The sequence below is a fragment of the Lampetra fluviatilis genome, chromosome 62 (genome assembly GCF_964198595.1).
Source record: "Lampetra fluviatilis chromosome 62, kcLamFluv1.1, whole genome shotgun sequence".
In the NCBI taxonomy this organism is placed as follows: domain Eukaryota; kingdom Metazoa; phylum Chordata; class Hyperoartia; order Petromyzontiformes; family Petromyzontidae; genus Lampetra; species Lampetra fluviatilis.
This window is the reverse complement of record NC_136336.1, coordinates 3,165,565-3,187,486: the sequence shown is the minus strand read 5'-3', so window position 1 is coordinate 3,187,486 and position 21,922 is coordinate 3,165,565. Positions and strand designations below refer to the sequence as shown.

At 61.8% G+C, this 21,922-nt stretch overlaps 1 protein-coding gene across 15 annotated transcripts in view; it reads right to left on the bottom strand.

Moving 5' to 3' along the window:
* LOC144951434 (uncharacterized) overlaps positions 1-21,922 on the bottom strand; it is a 69,451-nt gene that overhangs the window by 10,266 nt on the left and 37,263 nt on the right. For 8 of the 15 annotated variants that reach the window (XM_078881681.1, XM_078881680.1, XM_078881682.1 and 5 more), the window contains 9 exons: positions 21,145-21,277; positions 14,918-15,055; positions 13,112-13,195; positions 8,642-8,760; positions 7,642-8,251; positions 6,961-7,112; positions 6,023-6,259; positions 5,242-5,748; positions 3,768-3,902 (listed from right to left, as the gene is read on the bottom strand). In XM_078881681.1, the coding sequence (XP_078737807.1) occupies positions 3,768-3,902; positions 5,242-5,748; positions 6,023-6,259; positions 6,961-7,112; positions 7,642-8,251; positions 8,642-8,760; positions 13,112-13,195; positions 14,918-15,055; positions 21,145-21,277 (2,115 nt within the window). The remainder of the gene's footprint in view (positions 1-3,767; positions 3,903-5,241; positions 5,749-6,022; positions 6,260-6,960; positions 7,113-7,641; positions 8,252-8,641; positions 8,761-13,111; positions 13,196-14,917; positions 15,056-21,144; positions 21,278-21,922) is intronic. The other 7 variants (XM_078881687.1, XM_078881686.1, XM_078881695.1 and 4 more) reach the window with 7 other exon arrangements.

Genomic DNA, 21,922 nt, shown 5'->3' with positions numbered 1-21,922 from the left:
ACTCACTCACCGTCACTCACCGTCACTCACCGTCACACTCGCTCGCCGTCACTCACCGTCACACTCGCTCACCGTCACACACCGTCACACTCGCTCACCGTCACTCACCGTCACACTCGCTCGCCGTCACTCACCGTCACACTCGCTCGCCGTCACACACCGTCACACTCGCTCGCCGTCACACACCGTCACACTCGCTCACCGTCACACACCGTCACACTCGCTCGCCGTCACTCACCGTCACACTCGCTCGCCGTCACACACCGTCACACTCGCTCGCCGTCACACACCGTCACACTCGCTCGCCGTCACACACCGTCACACTCGCTCGCCGTCACTCACCGTCACACTCGCTCGCCGTCACTCACCGTCACACTCGCTCGCCGTCACTCACCGTCACACTCGCTCACCGTCACACTCGCTCACCGTCACTCACCGTCACACTCGCTCACCGTCACACTCGCTCACCGTCACTCACCGTCACACTCGCTCGCCGTCACTCACCGTCACACTCGCTCGCCGTCACTCACCGTCACTCACCGTCACAGTCGCTCGCCGTCACTCACCGTCACTCACCGTCACACTCGCTCGCCGTCACTCACCGTCACACTCGCTCACCGTCACTCACCGTCACAGTCGCTCACCGTCACTCACCGTCACACTCGCTCACCGTCACTCACCGTCACTCACCGTCACTCACCGTCACACTCGCTCACCGTCACTCACCGTCACACTCGCTCACCGTCACTCACCGTCACTCACCGTCACTCACCGTCACACTCGCTCACCGTCACTCACCGTCACACTCGCTCGCCGTCACTCACCGTCACTCACCGTCACTCACCGTCACACTCACTCACCGTCACTCACCGTCACAGTCGCTCACCGTCACTCACCGTCACTCACCGTCACACTCGCTCACCGTCACTCACCGTCACTCACCGTCACAGTCGCTCACCGTCACTCACCGTCACTCACCGTCACACTCGCTCGCCGTCACTCACCGTCACAGTCGCTCACCGTCACTCACCGTCACTCACCGTCACACTCGCTCGCCGTCACTCACCGTCACACTCGCTCGCCGTCACTCACCGTCACACTCGCTCGCCGTCACTCACCGTCACACTCGCTCGCCGTCACTCACCGTCACACTCGCTCGCCGTCACTCACCGTCACACTCGCTCGCCGTCACTCACCGTCACACTCGCTCGCCGTCACACTCGCTCACCGTCACTCACCGTCACACTCGCTCGCCGTCACTCACCGTCACACTCGCTCGCCGTCACTCACCGTCACACTCGCTCGCCGTCACTCACCGTCACACTCGCTCGCCGTCACTCACCGTCACTCACCGTCACACTCGCTCGCCGTCACTCACCGTCACTCACCGTCACACTCGCTCACCGTCACACTCGCTCGCCGTCACTCACCGTCACTCACCGTCACTCACCGTCACAGTCACTCACCGTCACACTCGCTCACCGTCACTCACCGTCACACTCGCTCGCCGTCACTCACCGTCACTCACCGTCACACTCGCTCGCCGTCACTCACCGTCACACTCGCTCGCCGTCACTCACCGTCACTCACCGTCACACTCGCTCGCCGTCACTCACCGTCACACTCGCTCGCCGTCACTCACCGTCACTCACCGTCACACTCGCTCGCCGTCACTCACCGTCACTCACCGTCACACTCGCTCACCGTCACACTCGCTCGCCGTCACTCACCGTCACTCACCGTCACTCACCGTCACAGTCACTCACCGTCACACTCGCTCACCGTCACTCACCGTCACACTCGCTCGCCGTCACTCACCGTCACTCACCGTCACACTCGCTCGCCGTCACTCACCGTCACTCACCGTCACACTCGCTCGCCGTCACACTCGCTCACCGTCACACTCGCTCGCCGTCACTCACCGTCACTCACCGTCACTCACCGTCACAGTCACTCACCGTCACACTCGCTCACCGTCACTCACCGTCACACTCGCTCGCCGTCACTCACCGTCACTCACCGTCACACTCGCTCGCCGTCACACTCGCTCACCGTCACACTCGCTCGCCGTCACTCACCGTCACTCACCGTCACAGTCGCTCGCCGTCACACTCGCTCACCGTCACACTCGCTCGCCGTCACTCACCGTCACTCACCGTCACTCACCGTCACAGTCACACTCGCTCACCGTCACACTCGCTCACCGTCACACTCGCTCGCCGTCACTCACCCTTGCTCAGTGTCACTGCTGTGCGAGTGGTGTAAGTGTGCAAGTGGAGTGTGCGGGTGCGAGAGTGTGTGGTGGGGCGTGGTGAGGGCGTGGTGAGGGCGTGGTGAGGGCGTGGTGAGGGCGTGGTGAGGGCGTGGTGAGGGCGTGGTGAGAGCGTGGTGAGAGCGTGGTGAGGGCGTGGTGAGGGCGTGGCGAGGGCGTGGCGAGGGCGTGGTGAGGGCGTGGTGAGAGCGTGGTGAGGGCGTGGTGAGGGCGTGGTGAGAGCGTGGTGAGGGCGTGGTGAGAGCGTGGTGAGGGCGTGGTGAGGGCGTGGTGAGGGCGTGGTGAGAGCGTGCTGAGAGCGTGGTGCGGGCGTGGTGAGGGCGTGGTGAGAGCGTGGTGCGGGCGTGGTGAGGGCGTGGTGAGGGCGTGGTGAGAGCGTGCTGAGGGCGTGGTGCGGGCGTGGTGAGGGCGTGGTGAGAGCGTGGTGAGAGCGTGGTGAGGGCGTGGTGAGGGCGTGGTGAGAGCGTGGTGAGAGCGTGGTGAGAGCGTGGTGAGGGCGTGGTGAGGGCGTGGTGAGAGCGTGGTGAGGGAGTTGTGAGGGAGTGGTGAGGGCGTGGTGAGAGCGTGCTGAGAGCGTGGTGAGGGCGTGGTGAGGGCGTGGTGAGAGCGTGGTGCGAGCGTGGTGCGGGCGTGGTGAGGGCGTGGTGAGAGCGTGGTGCGAGCGTGGTGAGGGCGTGGTGAGGGCGTGGTGAGAGCGTGGTGCGAGCGTGGTGCGGGCGTGGTGAGGGCGTGGTGAGAGCGTGGTGAGGGCGTGGTGAGGGCGTGGTGAGGGCGTGGTGAGAGCGTGCTGAGAGCGTGGTGCGGGCGTGGTGAGGGCGTGGTGAGAGCGTGGTGAGGGCGTGGTGAGAGCGTGGTGAGGGCGTGGTGAGGGCGTGGTGAGGGCGTGGTGAGGGCGTGGTGAGGGCGTGGTGAGGGAGTTGTGAGGGAGTGGTGAGGGAGTTGTGAGGGAGTGGTGAGGGCGTGGTGAGTGGGTGGTGAGAGCGTGGTGAGGGCGTGGTGAGAGCGTGGTGAGGGCGTGGTGAGGGCGTGGTGAGAGCGTGCTGAGAGCGTGGTGCGGGTGTGGTGAGGGCGTGGTGAGAGCGTGGTGCGAGCGTGGTGAGAGCGTGGTGAGAGCGTGGTGAGAGCGTGGTGAGAGCGTGGTGAGAGCATGGTGAGAGCGTGGTGAGGGCGTGGTGAGGGCGTGGTGCGAGCGTGGTGAGAGCGTGGTGAGAGCGTGGTGCTGGCCTAGTGCTGGCGTGGTGAGAGCGTGGTGAGGGCGTGGTGAGGGCGTGGTGAGGGCGTGGTGAGAGCGTGGTGAGAGCGTGGTGCTGGCCTAGTGCTGGCATGGTGCGAGCGTGGTGCGAGCGTGGTGCTGGCATGGTGCGAGCGTGGTGCGAGCGTGGTGAGAGCATGGTGCGAGCGTGGTGCGAGCGTGGTGAGAGCGTGGTGCTGGCCTAGTGCTGGCATGGTGCGGGCGTGGTGAGCGCGTGGTGAGCGCGTGGTGAGCGGTATTCACCAGGGCGGAGTGGCTCCCCACCTGCTCAAGGAAGGTGTGCGCTGGCGCCATGCCCTGGAGGAAGCTCTCGGGTCCCGGGAATTGGAACGAGTGCTGGGGGTCGACAAGCCGGAACTGGGGCTTCCGACCAGCCACCTGTAAACAAAGACAACGATCACCCGTGGAGCCATCGCCAGACTGTTGGGGCAGCCAAACCGTACAAGCTTCTAATTTGAGGCCGAGTCGACGTAGGGGAGGGCCACAGGACAGGTTCAGATGTTCGTCGGCCGGGTTTATAGCGCAGAGCACTCACCGCTACACCACCGCTCCCACTCTTAAAGACACCTCAACATAGACACATACTCTTTCGGTAAAGTCACGTAGGTCTGCCTCAGCAGCAGACCGTGCTTTCCCACCTGATGACGGACGCTTTTGTTGCGCCCGAAACGTCGCGATTTATTTGATTCATAACCCAAGTGACTTTGCCGAAAGAACCAAAGAGTATGGATTGCTGCAGTCAGGAACGCCTCAAATCGAGATACACACACACACTCACTTCATTCATCCTTCGGCTCCCCTTTACACCCCTCCCTCCTCCTGTCTCCTCTACGCAACCCCACTTCCCCTCCCCACGCTGGATGAGAGAGACACGGCGACGTTGACTGCACTTAGAAATTCCGCAAGTGCAATTGTCGGGCCGCCACTGCTGCTGCTGTAACGGGACGCGTGGCGCGACAGATGCGCACGGATATAAATAGCGGTTCCCCACCGCCCCCCCCCTCCCCCCCCCCCGGGGCCACGAGCCGCCCCCACCTGCCGTGTGGCGCCCGGCGGGAGCCAAGGGGCACGAGAGAGCGCCCCCCCCCGCCCCCCCCCCCCGGGGCCACGAGCCGCCCCCCCCCCCCCACTGGAGGACGTGAGGACCGAGGCTGCGGCCATCACCGCCACCACGTGCGTCCCCACACACACACACACAGCGCGTGTCCCCAGATACACACACATACACACACCGTGACTTCCCAAACACACACAGCGTGTCCCCAGATACACACATACACACACAGCGTGTCCCCAGATACACACACACCGTGCATCCCCAAACACACACACACACAGCATGTCCAGAGATACACACATACACACACAGCGCGTCCCTACACACACACAGCGTGTCCCCAGATACACACACCCACACAGCGCGTCCCCACACACACACACACCGCGTGTCCCCAGATACACACACACTTCATGCATCCCCACACATGCACACACCATGCATCCGCACACACACACACACACACCGTGCATCCCCACACACACCGCGTGTCCCCAGATACACACACAGACACCGCACGTACCCAGACACACACACCGCTCGTGCTCACACACACACACCACACGTACCCACACACACACACACCGCCCTTACCCACACACGCATACCACGCGTCCCCCCCCCCCCCGTGCATCCCGCTGCCCACGGCGTGGTGCCCACCTGCAGGCTGGCGGGGTCCACCCCGACGGCGGCGCCCGGCAGGAAGTTGGGCTGCACCGCCAGCGCCCCGAACGCGGCGGCGGCCGCGGCGGCGGCCGCAGCGGTGCCGGTGGCGGTGGCCGCGGCCGCCGCGGCGCGCTCCGCCGCCGACAGCTGGAACAGCGGCTGGCCGGCGCCGCCGGGAGGGGCCGGCGGGGGCGGCGGCGGCGGCGGGGGCGGCGGCGCTCCCGCCGAGAGGCGCGCCGGCGTCGGGGGCGCCGAGCCGGCGCCGGCCTGCGGTTGCCCCGGCGACGAGGAGGAGCCGGAGGCGGCGGCGGCGGCTGAGGAAGAGGAGGAGGAAGAGGAGGAGGCGTCGTGGCCGTAGCGAAGGCCCGACGAGCCGGAGCCACCCCCCCCCCCGGAGGCCGCGCCGCCGCCGGCCTGCGCGGTGGAGACGATGGGGTTGAAGAGCGCCGTGTCGTTGTGGCTCGTGCGCTCCAGCGCCTGCTGCAGGAACTTGGAGTAGTCCTGAGACGGGGGGGAGGGGCGTGGTGGCGGAAACGCGGGGAGAGTGAGACGCTGTGAGAGACGCGGGACGAGAGACGCGCGGAGAGACGACGGCCCGGAGAGACGGAGAGGGAAGAGGGCAAGGGATAGTGACAGACGGATAGGCAGAGAGACAGAGCACGGTGGAGATGGTGTTCAGGGTCACGGAGAGACAGAGTTTAGAGGCGACATGGGGAGAGAACCAAGACAGGGTCAATTGTCACAACACCGCACACACGCACGTCCTCAACCCCACCTGCATCATGCTCTGCTTGTCGCCCGACGAGGCGGCGAGCGCCGCAGAGGCCGGCGGGGAGGTGGACGAGGTGGCGCCGCTGCCGCCGCTGGGCGCGGCCACGGGGGGCGAGGAAGAGGAGGAGGAGGTGGAGGAGGCGGCGGCGGCGGCGGCGTCGCCGCGGGAGAGGCCCGGGCTCGCCGTGGCCGTACCGCCATCGCCGCCCCCCCCCAGGCCAAACTGCTGCTGCTGCTGCCGCTGCAACGCATCGAGACCGGCGACAACGGGTTCGTACAACGCCACAAGGTGGCCCCTCTGCTGCTTAGGACGAGCCAGTGGCGGACGAGGTGAGCCGTCGCATCGACCCCCCCTTCTATTTAAGCAACGAAACAGGAGGGGGATTTCTCCACGAATCTGGCTGTGACGCCCGATGAAACCGGTTGTAATTAGTGGCGGAAACGTCGTGCTCAGATTGTAAACGTTGTGGATTTGCTCTCCGACATACAACCGGTTAGTGCTGTACTAGGAACGAATTGGCCACGTTCTATTTACGTGACAGTGTCGGGTGGTGGCGGGTTTAACGACACATTGATATACTTACATGGTCTAACCCAAGAAACAAAAACCCGTATTCTGGACAACAGATGTTTGACTTCCCCCACAAAAAAGTCGGTGCTCATTTATCCACCACGGAGGGCGAGATGATAGGCCGAGAGTCGGCCCCGCACCCTCCCAACCGAGGACTCAAACTCCCAGGGGACTTGCGACCGCCGATACGCCACGAGACCGTGTGGCCAGTGACGGCGCACGGCGGACGGTCGTCACACTCATCCGCGCAGACGAAGAAGCAACAGGAGGCACAGCTTTACCACCACCGCCCTGGCCCACGGACAACGCAAGCCTCTCTCGTCCCGTACACCCCCCCCCACCGCCCCCCTCGCACGCACGGCGTGACTCACGTTGGCGTCGGCCTTGCTGGCGTAGTGCTCCAGCAGCGTGTGCAGCACCTCGTCGGGGAGGCTGCCCACGCCGCCGCCGTTCTTGTCATGCAGCATCTTCAGGTCGAGCCCCATGGCCTGCGACGCGTCCAGCAGCGACCCCAGCACCCCGCCTGCACACCACGACGCACGGCGCCCACCGTCCCTCATCGATCCGCGTTAGAAGTGGGGGGGGGGGGGCCTGGCGGCGGCAGCACCGAGACCGAGGGTCGCGTCCGCCGTGGCTAGAAACCCGCGCACAAACTTCTCGGGGGTCGCGGACGCGACGGTTGCAGGTCCGTCGGGGTCTAATACAGACAAGGTGGCGCGGGCGGGTGGGAGGGTGCCAACCCCCCCGCACACAACACCTGAGAAACACTCAAGATATTTACCACTCACCTCACCTGACACTACTCACCACGTACCTGACACTACTCACCACTCACCTCTCACATCACCTGACACCACTCACCACCCACCACTCACCACCCACCACCCACCTCACCTGACACCACCCACCTCACACCACCCACCACCCACCTCACCTGACACCACCCACCTCACACCACCCACCTCACCTGACACCACTCACCACGCCGCTCACAATACAAGGGGCCACGTTGTCACCACTCTCCCCGCTCCGCCCCCGTCACGGCCCCGTACCTGCTATGGCGGAATCGACGAGTCCTCCCTGCGGCCCGAGTCCCAGCAGGAAGTCCCGGCCGCCCATGCCGCCCCCACCGCCCATGCCGCCGCCGCCGCCCTGGATGAAGCGCTTCTTCTTGAGGAACTGCGCTGCACCGTCGTAATTGTGCGACCCTCCCTTGGCTCCGCCGCTCCCGCCCCCACCCCCGTCGTCGCCCATCATGTCCACGCCGCCGCCGCCGCCATCGTGATCCATCAACCCCGCCCCGCGCTTCTCCATCTTGCCGCCCCCGCCGCCGTCGCCGCTCTTCTTCACGCCGCCGCGGTCTTTGCCGCCGCCGGGGTCGATGAGCAGGCCGTGCTGGCCGTGCTGGCCGGACGCGACTCCCCCCAGCTGGGACAGGTCGACGGTGAAGCCGTCCTTGGAGGGGTCGACGAGCGACTTGGAGTCGTCGCCCGCGTCCAGGTGCGACAGCTGCTGCTGCTGCTGCTGCGGAGGCTTCTTCTTGCTCTTCTTCTTCTTGGGGGCACCGGCGGCGCCGTCTCCGCACAGCGTCTTGCGCTCCTCGGGGCCCGTGCCGTGGCACATGCGCCGGTGTTTGAGCAGCCGGTCCGAACGGGCGAAGCACTGGGGGGATGGGCGGGGTGGAGGAGCGGAGGGGGTGTAAGAGAAGCCTTCGGGTGCGTGTGTGCGTGCGTATATTTCACGTGGTTCAGTGGTAGTCGACATTGAAGTTTGCACAGTAATGGGCACAGGTGGTGCATCGGCCAGTCATATCGGCCATTCAACCCATGCGAAATGCTGCGTCTGTGCCGTGACCTCCTGCCAGCGGGCGCACGACACTTCACATGGCCTTAAAGTGCACTTAGCCTGGCACAAGTGCCACGGTGACGTCACTGCCACTTAGCGAAAAATTTGCGTTTGCTGTTGTGTGCGCGTACGTGTGCAAGGATGGCGAAGCCGTGATTGTGAGCGAGTGTTTAACCGTGCGTGTGCGTGCGTGCGTGCGCGTCTCACCTGCAGGCAGAACTCACACTTGTAGGGCTTCTCTCCGCTGTGCGTGCGCTTGTGCCGGTCCAGGTGGTACTTCTGGATGAAGCGCATGTTGCACTGGTCGCACGGGAAAGGCTTCTCGCCTGTAGGTGCCACACCATGGGGGCCAAGCCACACCACATCACAGGGTAACGCCACACCGCGAGGTCACGCCACACCATAGCGTTCATCACAGCCCTCCAGCGCAGGTGGTGGAAATTCCACATTCTTATAATGGGGATGAGGAGTCTATTCATAGGTTAACCACCACCGATGCTCTTGCCTACAAAGTGATACTGGTGCGGGTCTCTTGTGCGATTACCGGGCTGAGACCATCAACTCGCTACGCCTTGAGAACCCGGTCTATCACCGGCTCGGTGTCTCCGACACGGCCACCGTAAACCACGTTTAAAAAAGAAAAAGCAACTCGGGCGAGCGACGCGGCGGGCAGTTTCCGACAGTCCGTCGGGGTGATCCGGTGAAGAGGCAAGCGCAAGGGGCGGGCGGGGGGGGGGGGGCAGGGCGGGGGGAGGCGGGGATATGCATGGAATGGAGCAGGCAGGGGGGGGGGCGTGTGGACGCGCACACAGGAAGCAGCGAAGACCAACGGTGAAGGCAGGGGACTTGCCAACGGAGTGACGGGGGGGGGGGTGGTTAGGGGCAAGGGCAGCAAAGCCACCCAGGCTCACCAGAGTGAGAGCCAACGTAGGCCGAGCGCCAAGTACTGACTGACCAGGATGGAAACCATCGTACACTAAGCCGAACCACGCCAGCCAACTAGACATTAGCCCTAACAGCACCGGACACGACACCCCTACCACCCCCTACCCACTTCAGCCACCATACACTGTCCCTACCCCTAACCACACCAGGTGATGTCACCATCCCTAACCACGGCAGGTGATGTCACCATCCCCACCCCCCTAACCACACCAGGAAATGTCACCGCCCCTAACCACACCAGGTAATGTCACCGTCCCCCTAACCACACCAGGTGATGTCACCACCCCCACCCCTAACCACACCAGGTGATGTCACCACCCCCACCCCTAACCACACCAGGTGATGTCACCACCCCTCCCCACCCCTAACCACACCAGGTAATGTCACCATCCCCACCCCCCTAACCACACCAGGTGATGTCACCACCCCCCACCCCCCTAACCACACCAGGTGATGTCACCACCCCCACCCCCCTAACCACACCAGGTGATGTCACCACCCCCACCCCCCTAACCACACCAGGTGATGTCCACCACCCCACCCCCCTAACCACACAGGTGATGTCACCATCCCCCACCCCTAACCACACCAGGTGATGTCACCACCCCCACCCCCCTAACCACACCAGGTGATGTCACCGCCCCCACCCCCCTAACCACACCAGGTGATGTCACCATCCCACACCCCCCTAACCACACCAGGTGATGTCACCATCCCCACCCCCCTAACCACACCAGGTGATGTCCCCCACCCCCCTAACCACACCAGGTGATGTCTCACCGATCCCCACCCCCCTAACCACACCAGGTGATGTCACCACCCCCACCCCCCTAACCACACCAGGTGATGTCACCACCCCCCCCCCCCCTAACCCACACCAGGTGATGTCACTACCCCCCCACCCCCCTAACCACACCAGGTGATGTCACCGTCCCCCAACCCCCCTGTGATGTCACCACCCCCAACCCCCTAACCACACCAGGTGATGTCACCACCCCCACCCCCCTAATCACACCAGGTGATGTCACCGCCCCCACCCCCCTAACCACACCAGGTGATGTCACCACCCCCACCCCCCTAACCACACCAGGTGATGTCACCGTCCCCACCCCCCTAACCACACCAGGTGATGTCACCACCCCCACCCCCCTAACCACACCAGGTGATGTCACCACCCCCACCCCCCTAACCACACCAGGTGATGTCACCGTCCCCACCCCCCTAACCACACCAGGTGATGTCACCGCCCCCATCCCCCTAACCACACCAGGTGATGTCACCACCCCCACCCCCCTAACCACACCAGGTGATGTCACCGTCCCCACCCCCCTAACCACACCAGGTGATGTCACCGCCCCCACCCCCCTAACCACACCAGGTGATGTCACCACCCCCACCCCCCTAACCACACCAGGTGATGTCACCACCCCCACCCCCCTAACCACACCAGGTGATGTCACCACCCCCACCCCCCTAACCACACCAGGTGATGTCACCGCCCCCCACCCCCCTAACCACACCAGGTGATGTCACCACCCCCCTAACCACACCAGGTGATGTCACCACCCCCACCCCCCTAACCACACCAGGTGATGTCACCGTCCCCACCCCCCCTAACCACACCAGGTGATGTCACCGTCCCCACCCCCCTAACCACACCAGGTGATGTCACCATCCCCACCCCCCTAACCACACCAGGTGATGTCACCGTCCCCACCCCCCTAACCACACCAGGTGATGTCACCATCCCCACCCCCCTAACCACACCAGGTGATGTCACCGCCCCCACCCCCCTAACCACACCAGGTGATGTCACCGCCCCCACCCCCCTAACCACACCAGGTGATGTCACCACCCCTAACCACACCAGGTGATGTCACCACCCCCCACCCCCCTAACCACACCAGGTGATGTCACCGTCCCCACCCCCCTAACCACACCAGGTGATGTCACCACCCCTAACCACACCAGGTGATGTCACCGCCCCCCGCCCCTAACCACACCAGGTGATGTCACCGTCCCCACCGCCCTAACCACAACAGGTGATGTCACCGTCCCCACCCCCCTAACCACACCAGGTGATGTCACCACCCCCACCCCCCTAACCACACCAGGTGATGTCACCGTCCCCACCCCCCTAACCACACCAGGTGATTTCACCACCCCCACCCCCCTAACCACACCAGGTGATGTCACCGTCCCCACCCCCCTAACCACACCAGGTGATTTCACCACCCCCACCCCCCTAACCACAACAGGTGATGTCACCGTCCCCACCCCCCTAACCACACCAGGTGATTTCACCACCCCCACCCCCCTAACCACACCAGGTGATGTCACCGTCCCCACCCCCCTAACCACACCAGGTGATGTCACCGTCCCCACCCCCCTAACCACACCAGGTGATGTCACCACCCCCCACCCCCCTAACCACACCAGGTGATGTCACCGTCCCCACCCCCCTAACCACACCAGGTGATGTCACCGTCCCCACCCCCCCTAACCACACCAGGTGATGTCACTTTCCCTGCCCCTAACCACACGAGCTAAACAGACGCCATCCGTACACCCTTACGGACACCAGCCTTACCACGAGCATAACCCCACAAACCCCTAAGCCCTCTCCCTCCCTTACAGTAAGCAAACGAGCCAACCAAATACTGTCTTTGCGGCAACCCCTAACCACACAAGCCAACCGGACCCCTGGCATTAGCCATAATCCTCATCTGTTATAAACTATCCACTGTTGGATTATGGCTTCCCTCCTAAGCAGTCTTAGATATCCCCCCCAAGCAAAACCCTACCTCTCACTCAGCACCACCTTCTGGGCGTTTTTACTCACTCCGCAGTTTGACCTTCCTGCTGTTTCACCTTTGGTGTTCGGCACAGGACAGCACAGCACGGCACAGCACAGCCAGCCAGCACAGTCAAGCCTCATCACCACCACCACCACCATCACCACCACCACCACCACCACAGCAACCACCGCCACCGCTTTGCAGTAACCATGCCCCGGCCACCACCACGCAGGTTAAAGACGCGGACCAGAGACGCAGAGAGTTAGGACTGGGAGTCGCCGCAATAGGGACGAGGCTGAGGGATTGGTGTCGGCGTTGGTGGTTAGGACAATGCTAGAGCTAGGGACGCTGTCAGGCTGAGGATCACGGTTCAAGTTCGTGCCAGTGTTATGGTTAGTGCAAGAGGAAGGCGAAGGCTAGAATTATTTAAACGTCTTTTGGGGGGGGCGGCACACGGAAGACAACTTAACGTTACCCCAAAACATACCATAACTCAGGCTCTCCTCCGCTAAACCTAGACACGCAGCGAGCGGAAACCATCACCCCCCCCCCACCTCACCTCCGGTGCCCGATTAGCACTGCTAGGCCGCTCGCAAGGACGGGGCATAAACAAATCGCTCGGTGCCGTACGGAGCGGGGCGCCTCGTGGCGGCCCTGGGCCGGAACTACGGAACTACTCCTGGGACAAAGAACCACGCTGCCTGGTGTGGGTGGCTGGTGGGGGGGGGTGGGGGGGGGGGGGAGGTGGGTGGGGGGGGGCGGGGGTGCGGGCGAAGGCGAACACGGGGCTCACGCAGTCCGCCGACGGCCAGCCGTGCGTGAATTCGACTACGCGGGAGGAGAGGCGGCGTGGGAGGGAGAGGCAGCGGAGGGAGAGGGGGCAGGCGAGCGGGAGTGGGGAGGGGGTGTAGAGGGTGAGCGCTCTCAGATTTACCACTGTGAATCTTCTCGTGTCTTTGGAGCAGGTACTTTTGAACAAAACTCATGCTACACGTGCTACACTGGTACGGCCGTTCACCTGTCGGAAAGGGCAGGGGACAAAGACCAGCGGTAGAGCAACGGTTACTGCAAAGACACCGCCCCGCCGGCATCGTGGCTAGCGGGGCGCGTGTACGCACACACGCACACAGGCGCACATACACACAGGCACACACAAAGATCCCCCCTCCTATAGCTTCAACAGACTGTCGGGGCAAGTGCCGTTAGCGAGCACCTATGAAGGCCGATACGGCGCACGAGGGGGTGGGTGGCCAACACCACGCCCGGCCGTCGGTCTCCCGAGTGGCCAAGTTTACACACCACACCAGGTACTCATTTGAGGTTGAGTCGACCTAGGGGAAGCCCAAGGCCGGTTCGGATAATCGTCACTGGTGTTGGCCGTGAGCGGGAATCGAACTCGGGTCGCCGGATTTGTAGCGCAGCGCGCTAAACGCTACACTACCGCTCCCCACTACACATCAATACCCGCCATTCGCCACAAAGTGACGGTGACGTCATCACGGTGCCCGTGCCAGGCCAGGTGCACTCTGAGGCCACGTCAAGTGTTGAAGGCTCGCTGACAGGAGGTCACGGGACAGACCCAGTTGCCTTGGGTTGGCCGACTGAGATGACCAGTAGATGCACCAGCAGTACCCTACTGTGCCACTACACGCACACACGCGCGCATGCGCGTACACAAGACGCGCACACACACACACGCATGAACACACGCATGGACACACGCACAGCCACGTGCGAACGGGTACATGATCATACAAGGACAAAGTTGCCACGTTAAAGCCTTTTGGCAGACTGTCGGGACAGCTTCTGTTGCGAGCACCTATGAAGTCTGGCACCTGGGTGGTAAGGCCAGGACCGCGTCTAGCTGACATCATCTCGCCAATGCTGATGTTCACACACCGCACGAGGTACTACTCATTTAAGGCCGAGTCAACTTAGGGGAGCCCCAGGACCGCTTCAGATATTTGCCATTGGTGTTGGCCGCGAGCGGGTTTCCAGGTTGGTAGCATGGTGTACTAAACACTGAACTACTGCTTCCAATTTTGATTTAAAGATTTCGTGACTGCAGGGATTCATATTCTTGGTTCTTTCGGTAAAGTCAAGTAGAAGGAAAATAATAAAATAATACAAATATTAAACAATACAAATTCTCACGACGTTTCGACTGCAACACAAGCAATCGTCATCAGGTGTGAAATCAACAGCTTTTTCAAATTTTCTTGCTGTGGATTTCACACCTGATGATGATTGCTTGTGTTGCAGTCGAAACGTCGTGAGCATTTTTATTGTTTTATATTTGTATTATTTTATTATTTCCCTTCTACGTGACTTTACCGAAAGAACCAAGAATACTGCTTCAAAGGCAAAATCACAACATAGACTTCACAAACGGTGCAAGTGCTGTTGGTGAGAACCTATGCAGGCTGGTATGAATGAGGGGGTGTGTGGCCAGCACCATGGTCAGCCGCCTTTGTCTCCCTAGTGGCGATGTTTATACATCGCACCAGGCAATCATTTGAGGCCAAATCGACCTAGGGGAGGCCCAGGACCGGTTCAGATAAATCGTCACTTGTGTTGGCTGTGAGCAGAAATCGAACTCTGGTCGCTGGGTTCGTAGCGCACGGCGCTCACCGCTGCGCCACCGCTCCCCCCGCGTACACACAGGCACGGGTACACACGCGCTCACAAGCAAACCCGCACGTGTACACACACAAACACACACACGCACGTGTAAACATACAAGCGCGCAGGCATGGGCGATCGGGAACGGCCAATGGTGATGGGGGCAGGCTGCAGATGATTGACGGCAGATTCTTTGACGACGCATCGCTCGGTAGTGGAAGAGCGGAGGTGCCAGACGGACCCAGGCCGATCGTCGCTGTACGCGGATGAACGGGCACGCAGGGCAAATTGTCATTGTAAAAATGTGGGCTCGCCGCTTTTGGGTGGTCCCGTCGTCAGCAGGCCACGCGCGGTCGCCCGTCGGCCAAAATGAAACGGCGGGACGAACCGGATGGATCCAACGTGGACTTGGCGGACCGCGCGGGATGGCTTCGCAGACCTCGCCGCGCGACTCGCCGCTCTGCGTTAACTTTTTAGCGAACGGCCGCGACTTTCTGAACGCCGGTAGAGATTGTTACCGCCGGTGAAAGAATGTCGTCTACGCAGGCGGAAGCCTTGCTCGAGTCTCGGGGATAAACCGCTTGGTTCTAGATTTGAAGCTTTCGTGACTGCAAGGATTCATATTCTCATGTTTTTTCGGTAAAGTCACGTAGGCAAAAATTTTTAATTAAAATTTATGAAAATAAAATAAAAATTTAATAAAATCACGACGTTTCGGAGGCAACACAAGCCTCCGTCTTCAGGTGGAACCGTCACAGCACGATAGCTTGTGTTGCTTGTGTTACCTCCGAAATGTCGTGATTTTTATTTTATTTTACTTTTATTAATTTAAATTTTTTACCTCCGTGACTTTACCGAAAAAACCTAATAATATATAAACCGCTTGCTTCGTCGGCAGGGTCGATCGGGACACGTCACCCATCGCGGCTCGCGACCTCACGGGCGTTTGGGAGGACCAGGGGAGCGCGTGAAGACATCGCCAAGCAAGGACAACGCTCACACCGTGGCAACGGTGACCGTCGTTATCGCAGGTGGGGGCTCTGTCGAGGCTACGCAGACTACATGCTCGAGGCGGATACGGGCAGAGCCCCATGCTGCATCTCCACGTATAAACATGACGTTAATTTTTTCCAATTGGCTTTCCGGATTAATAACGTCCAGCGGCATCTGTACGAGGAAGCAAACTCGGGGCTGGGTCTCATCAGCATAATCGGGATTTCCAATATTCGCCCGGAGCCAAGAGGCCGATTGAACCTACGGGTGGCGACACCGCAAGGAGTTGCGCCCGGATTTTTATCTACCCACAATGCTCCGTGCGGCAGCGCTCAGCGAGTTTGCCCGCGGTGGGGTTTCGGAGCGCCGCCTGCAAAGGCGTCACGTCACGCAGGCGGGCGGTCACCGGCAGTGTCGGCAGTGGGTGAGGATGAGGAGGGTGAGGAGGAGGAGGGTGAGGAGGAGGACGGGGTGAGGATGGGATGATGACAGGGACGATGATGACGGGGACGAGGAGGACGGGGCGAGGAGGGAGACAAGGAGCGGAACAAACTGAAGCGGGGGGGGGGGGAAATGAGGCAGATGGGGGATGGGGGGGGGGAAGAAGCATCTCAGGTGGGAGTGACATCACAGGAGGAGGAGGAGCAGGGGGAGCAGGAGGAGAAGCAGAAGGCGCGTGCGCCGCTCTCGACGGCCGCCAATCGCCAAACAGCAGCGCTAGAGTAGGGCGCCATTCATTCCCCTCTAGAGCCCGGTGAACTTGGGTGGCTGTTGTTGTGGTCACAGCTTGGGTTCACAACCCGGCCAGGGGTGACAAGGAGGATCGTCGTCATCATCGTCATAATCGCTGTTGTTATCATAACGATGATGTGGAGGGGAGAGAGGAGTGGGTGATGTGGAGGGGAGAGAGGAGTGGGTGATGTGGAGGGGAGAGAGGAGTGGGTGATGTGGAGGGGAGAGAGGAGTGGGTGATGTGGAGGGGGGAGAGGAGTGGGTGATGTGGAGGGGGGAGAGGAGTGGGTGATGTGGAGGAGGGAGAAGAGTGGGTGATGTGGAGGGGAGAGAGGAGTGGGTGATGTGGAGGGGAGAGAGGAGTGGGTGATGTGGAGGGGAGAGAGGAGTGGGTGATGTGGAGGGGAGAGAGGAGTGGGTGATGTGGAGGGAGGGAGAGGAGTGGGTGATGTGGAGGGGAGAGAGGAGTGGGTGATGTGGAGGGGGGAGAGGAGTGTGTGATGTGGAGGGGGAGAGGGGAGTGGGTGATGTGGAGGGGAGAGAGGAGTGGGTGATGTGGTGGGGAGAGAGGAGTGGGTGATGTGGTGGGGAGAGAGGAGTGGGTGATGTGGACGGGGGAGAGAGGAGTGGGTGATGTGGAGGGGAGAGGAGTGGGTGATGTGGAGGGGAGGAGTGGGTGATGTGGAGGGGGGAGAGGAGTGGGTGATGTGGTGGGGAGAGAGGAGTGGGTGATGTGGTGGGGAGAGAGGAGTGGGTGATGTGGAGGGGGGAGAGGAGTGGGTGATGTGGAGGGGGGAGAGGAGTGGGTGATGTGGAGGAGGGAGAGGAGTGGGTGATGTGGAGGGGGGAGAGGAGTGGGTGATGTGGAGGGGGGAGAGGAGTGGGTGATGTGGAGGAGGGAGAGGAGTGGGTGATGTGGAGGGGGGAGAGGAGTGGGTGATGTGGAGGGGGGAGAGAAGTGGGTGATGTGGAGGGGAGAGAGGAGTGGGTGATGTGGAGGGGGGAGAGGAGTGGGTGATGTGGAGGGGGGAGAGGAGTGGGTGATGTGGAGGAGAGAGAGGAGTGGGTGATGTGGACGGGGGAGAGAGGAGTGGGTGATGTGGAGGGGGGAGAGGAGTGGGTGATGTGGAGGGGAGAGAGGAGTGGGTGATGTGGAGGGGAGGAGTGGGTGATGTGGAGGGGGGAGAGGAGTGGGTGATGTGGAGGGGAGGAGTGGGTGATGTGGAGGGGAGAGAGGAGTGGGTGATGTGGAGGAGGGAGAGGAGTGGGTGATGTGGAGGGGAGAGAGGAGTGGGTGATGTGGAGGAGGGAGAGGAGTGGGTGATGTGGGGGAGGGAGAGGAGTGGGTGATGTGGAGGGGAGAGAGGAGTGGGTGATGTGGAGGGGGGAGAGGAGTGGGTGATGTGGAGGGGGGAGAGGAGTGGGTGATGTGGAGGAGAGAGGAGTGGGTGATGTGGAGGAGAGAGGAGTGGGTGATGTGGAGGAGAGAGAGGAGTGGGTGATGTGGTGGGGAGAGAGGAGTGGGTGATGTGGAGGGGAGAGAGGAGTGGGTGATGTGGAGGGGGGAGAGGAGTGGGTGATGTGGAGGAGAGAGAGGAGTGGGTGATGTGGAGGAGAGAGGAGTGGGTGATGTGGAGGAGAGAGAGGAGTGGGTGATGTGGTGGGGAGAGAGGAGTGGGTGATGTGGAGGGGAGAGAGGAGTGGGTGATGTGGAGGGGGGAGAGGAGTGGGTGATGTGGAGGAGGGAGAGGAGTGGGTGATGTGGAGGAGAGAGGAGTGGGTGATGTGGAGGAGAGAGAGGAGTGGGTGATGTGGAGGAGAGAGGAGTGGGTGATGTGGTGGGGAGAGAGGAGTGGGTGATGTGGAGGAGAGAGGAGTGGGTGATGTGGTGGGGAGAGAGGAGTGGGTGATGTGGAGGAGGGAGAGGAGTGGGTGATGTGGAGGAGAGAGGAGTGGGTGATGTGGAGGAGAGAGAGGAGTGGGTGATGTGGTGGGGAGAGAGGAGTGGGTGATGTGGAGGGGAGAGAGGAGTGGGTGATGTGGTGGGGAGAGAGGAGTGGGTGATGTGGAGGGGAGAGAGGAGTGGGTGATGTGGAGGGGAGGAGTGGGTGATGTGGAGGGGGGAGAGGAGTGGGTGATGTGGAGGGGAGGAGTGGGTGATGTGGAGGGGAGAGAGGAGTGGGTGATGTGGTGGGGAGAGAGGAGTGGGTGATGTGGAGGGGAGAGAGGAGTGGGTGATGTGGAGGAGGGAGAGGAGTGGGTGATGTGGAGGGGAGAGAGGAGTGGGTGATGTGGTGGGGAGAGAGGAGTGGGTGATGTGGAGGGGAGAGAGGAGTGGGTGATGTGGAGGGGAGGAGTGGGTGATGTGGAGGGGGGAGAGGAGTGGGTGATGTGGAGGGGAGGAGTGGGTGATGTGGAGGGGAGAGAGGAGTGGGTGATGTGGTGGGGAGAGAGGAGTGGGTGATGTGGAGGGGAGAGAGGAGTGGGTGATGTGGAGGAGGGAGAGGAGTGGGTGATGTGGAGGGGAGAGAGGAGTGGGTGATGTGGAGGAGGGAGAGGAGTGGGTGATGTGGGGGAGGGAGAGGAGTGGGTGATGTGGAGGGGAGAGAGGAGTGGGTGATGTGGAGGGGAGAGAGGAGTGGGTGATGTGGAGGGGAGAGAGGAGTGGGTGATGTGGTGGGGAGAGAGGAGTGGGTGATGTGGAGGAGGGAGAGGAGTGGGTGATGTGGGGGAGGGAGAGGAGTGGGTGATGTGGAGGGGAGAGAGGAGTGGGTGATGTGGAGGGGAGAGAGGAGTGGGTGATGTGGGGGAGGGAGAGGAGTGGGTGATGTGGAGGGGAGAGAGGAGTGGGTGATGTGGAGGGGAGAGAGGAGTGGGTGATGTGGTGGGGAGAGAGGAGTGGGTGATGTGGAGGGGAGAGAGGAGTGGGTGATGTGGAGGAGGGAGAGGAGTGGGTGATGTGGAGGGGAGAGAGGAGTGGGTGATGTGGAGGAGGGAGAGGAGTGGGTGATGTGGGGGAGGGAGAGGAGTGGGTGATGTGGAGGGGAGAGAGGAGTGGGTGATGTGGAGGGGAGAGAGGAGTGGGTGATGTGGAGGGGAGAGAGGAGTGGGTGATGTGGTGGGGAGAGAGGAGTGGGTGATGTGGTGGGGAGAGAGGAGTGGGTGATGTGGAGGAGGGAGAGGAGTGGGTGATGTGGTGGGGAGAGAGGAGTGGGTGATGTGGAGGAGAGAGAGGAGTGGGTGATGTGGTGGGGAGAGAGGAGTGGGTGATGTGGAGGAGGGAGAGGAGTGGGTGATGTGGGGGAGGGAGAGGAGTGGGTGATGTGGAGGGGAGAGAGGAGTGGGTGATGTGGAGGGGAGAGAGGAGTGGGTGATGTGGTGGGGAGAGAGGAGTGGGTGATGTGGAGGGGAGAGAGGAGTGGGTGATGTGGAGGAGAGAGGAGTGGGTGATGTGGAGGAGAGAGAGGAGTGGGTGATGTGGAGGGGGGAGAGGAGTGGGTGATGTGGAGGAGAGAGAGGAGCAGGCGATGTGGTGCGAGCATGAAATCGGCGGGCGACGATACCGAGCGGCCGTCGTTAGTTGAAAAAGTAAAAATTCCCAACGCGGCTTCGGCGAAAGCTCCCGCGCGCAGGGGACCCTCCTGAAAAGGCGTCTTGAGGACTCGGCGAGGCTGTCCAGGGAAACACGCACAAACTCATCGCCGTCCGTCAGAGGCTTTCCCGCCACAACCGAGTCGCCGTTCCCGCAATCGCAACCACGCAGGCGGCCAGCGGGAGAACGCAACCCCGAACAAAGCACCCCGGCGCTGTCGTCTGCCCTTTGAAGGTAACGCACAGGAGGATTTCTCCACAAATCTGGCTGTCCCGCCTGATGATGCCGGTTGGAATTACTGGCGAAGCACGAATTGTAAACGCTGAGGATTTGCTCTCCAACACACCGGTGTGCTGAACGAATAATGAATTGGCATGTTTTGTTTACGTGACAAACCCTACTAATTGGCTGTGTCGGGTGGTGGCGGGTTTAACGACACAACATTTATATTCAGCAATCCAACCCCAAAACCTCTATTATGGATTATTAGAGTATTATCATTATTGTGATTATGCAGTAGGTGGTGGGGGTGGGCGATGTTGTTGCCGTGTGTGATCCAAACAGAGTAAATTTAGCCGTGTCATTTTTTTATAATTCGGACCACCTTGTCGATCGCCCTATGCGACGAATCTGAACCCTTAAGGACGACGATTGGGGCCTCCCCGGCGCCACGCGGCCTCAAGGGCCGCCCGGCTCTGCTCCTTTGTTTGAGGTTGCGTCTCCCGAGGTCGATTTCGACCGAGCTCGGCCATCGGCCCGCGTCGCGTCAGTTCCGTGCCACGCGTTGTGTGGGTTGGGGGAGGGGGGGGGGCGCAAGTGGGGGGGTGGGGTGGTGGGGGCGGTGGAGGGATGGATGGGGGGGTGGTGGGGGGTGGCGGGGGAGGGTCGGGGAGGGGCGGGGGGGTGGGGGGGTGGAGGGGCGGGGGAGTGGGAAGGTATGGGGGGGGGCGGGGGGGGGCGAGGGGTGGAGGGGCGGGGGGGGGGATTGTGCGTGCAAACGTAAAAAGGATAAAAAAAGAGGCTCGTACTGTGCTCACCGGTGTGCGACTGCAAGTGCCTCTGCAGGTGGTAGTTGGTGCGGAAGGCCGCGCTGCAGCGGTCGCACGCGTACGGGCGCGGGTGCGTGAGCACTGCCGTGCCGTCCGCCTCCAGGCCCAGCGTCTGCGTGGGAAGCGACGACGGGGGGAGACGGGCGGGAGGGAGTTCACGGCCTAAGGTTAGGCTTGGCTTGTGGGGTAATGGTGAGGCCTAGGGTGAGGCTTGGCTTGTGGGGTAATGGTGAGGCCTAGGGTTAGGCTTGGCTAGTGGGGTTATGGTGAGGCCTAGGGCTAGGCTTGGCTAGTGGGGTTATGGTGAGGCCTAGGGTTAGGCTTGGCTAGTGGGGGTTATGGTGAGGCCTAGGGTTAGGCTTGGCTAGTGGGGTTATGGTGAGGCCTAGGGTTAGGCTTGGCTAGTGGGGGTTATGGTGAGGCCTAGGGTTAGGCTTGGTTAGTGGGGTTATGGTGAGGCCTAGGGCTAGGCTTGGCTAGTGTGGCTATAGTGAGGCCTAGGGTTAGGCTTGGCTTGTGGGGTTATGGTGAGGCCTAGGGCTAGGCTTGGCTAGTGTGGCTATGGTGAGGCCTAGGGTTAGGCTTGGCTAGTGGGGTTATGGTGAGGCTTAGGGTTAGGCTTGGCTTGTGGGGTTATGGTGAGGCCTTGGGTTAGGCTTGGCTAGTGGGGTTATGGTAAGGCCGAGGGTTAGGCTTGGCTAGTGTGGCTATGGTGAGGCCTAGGGCTAGGCTTGGTTAGTGGAGTTATGGTGAGGCC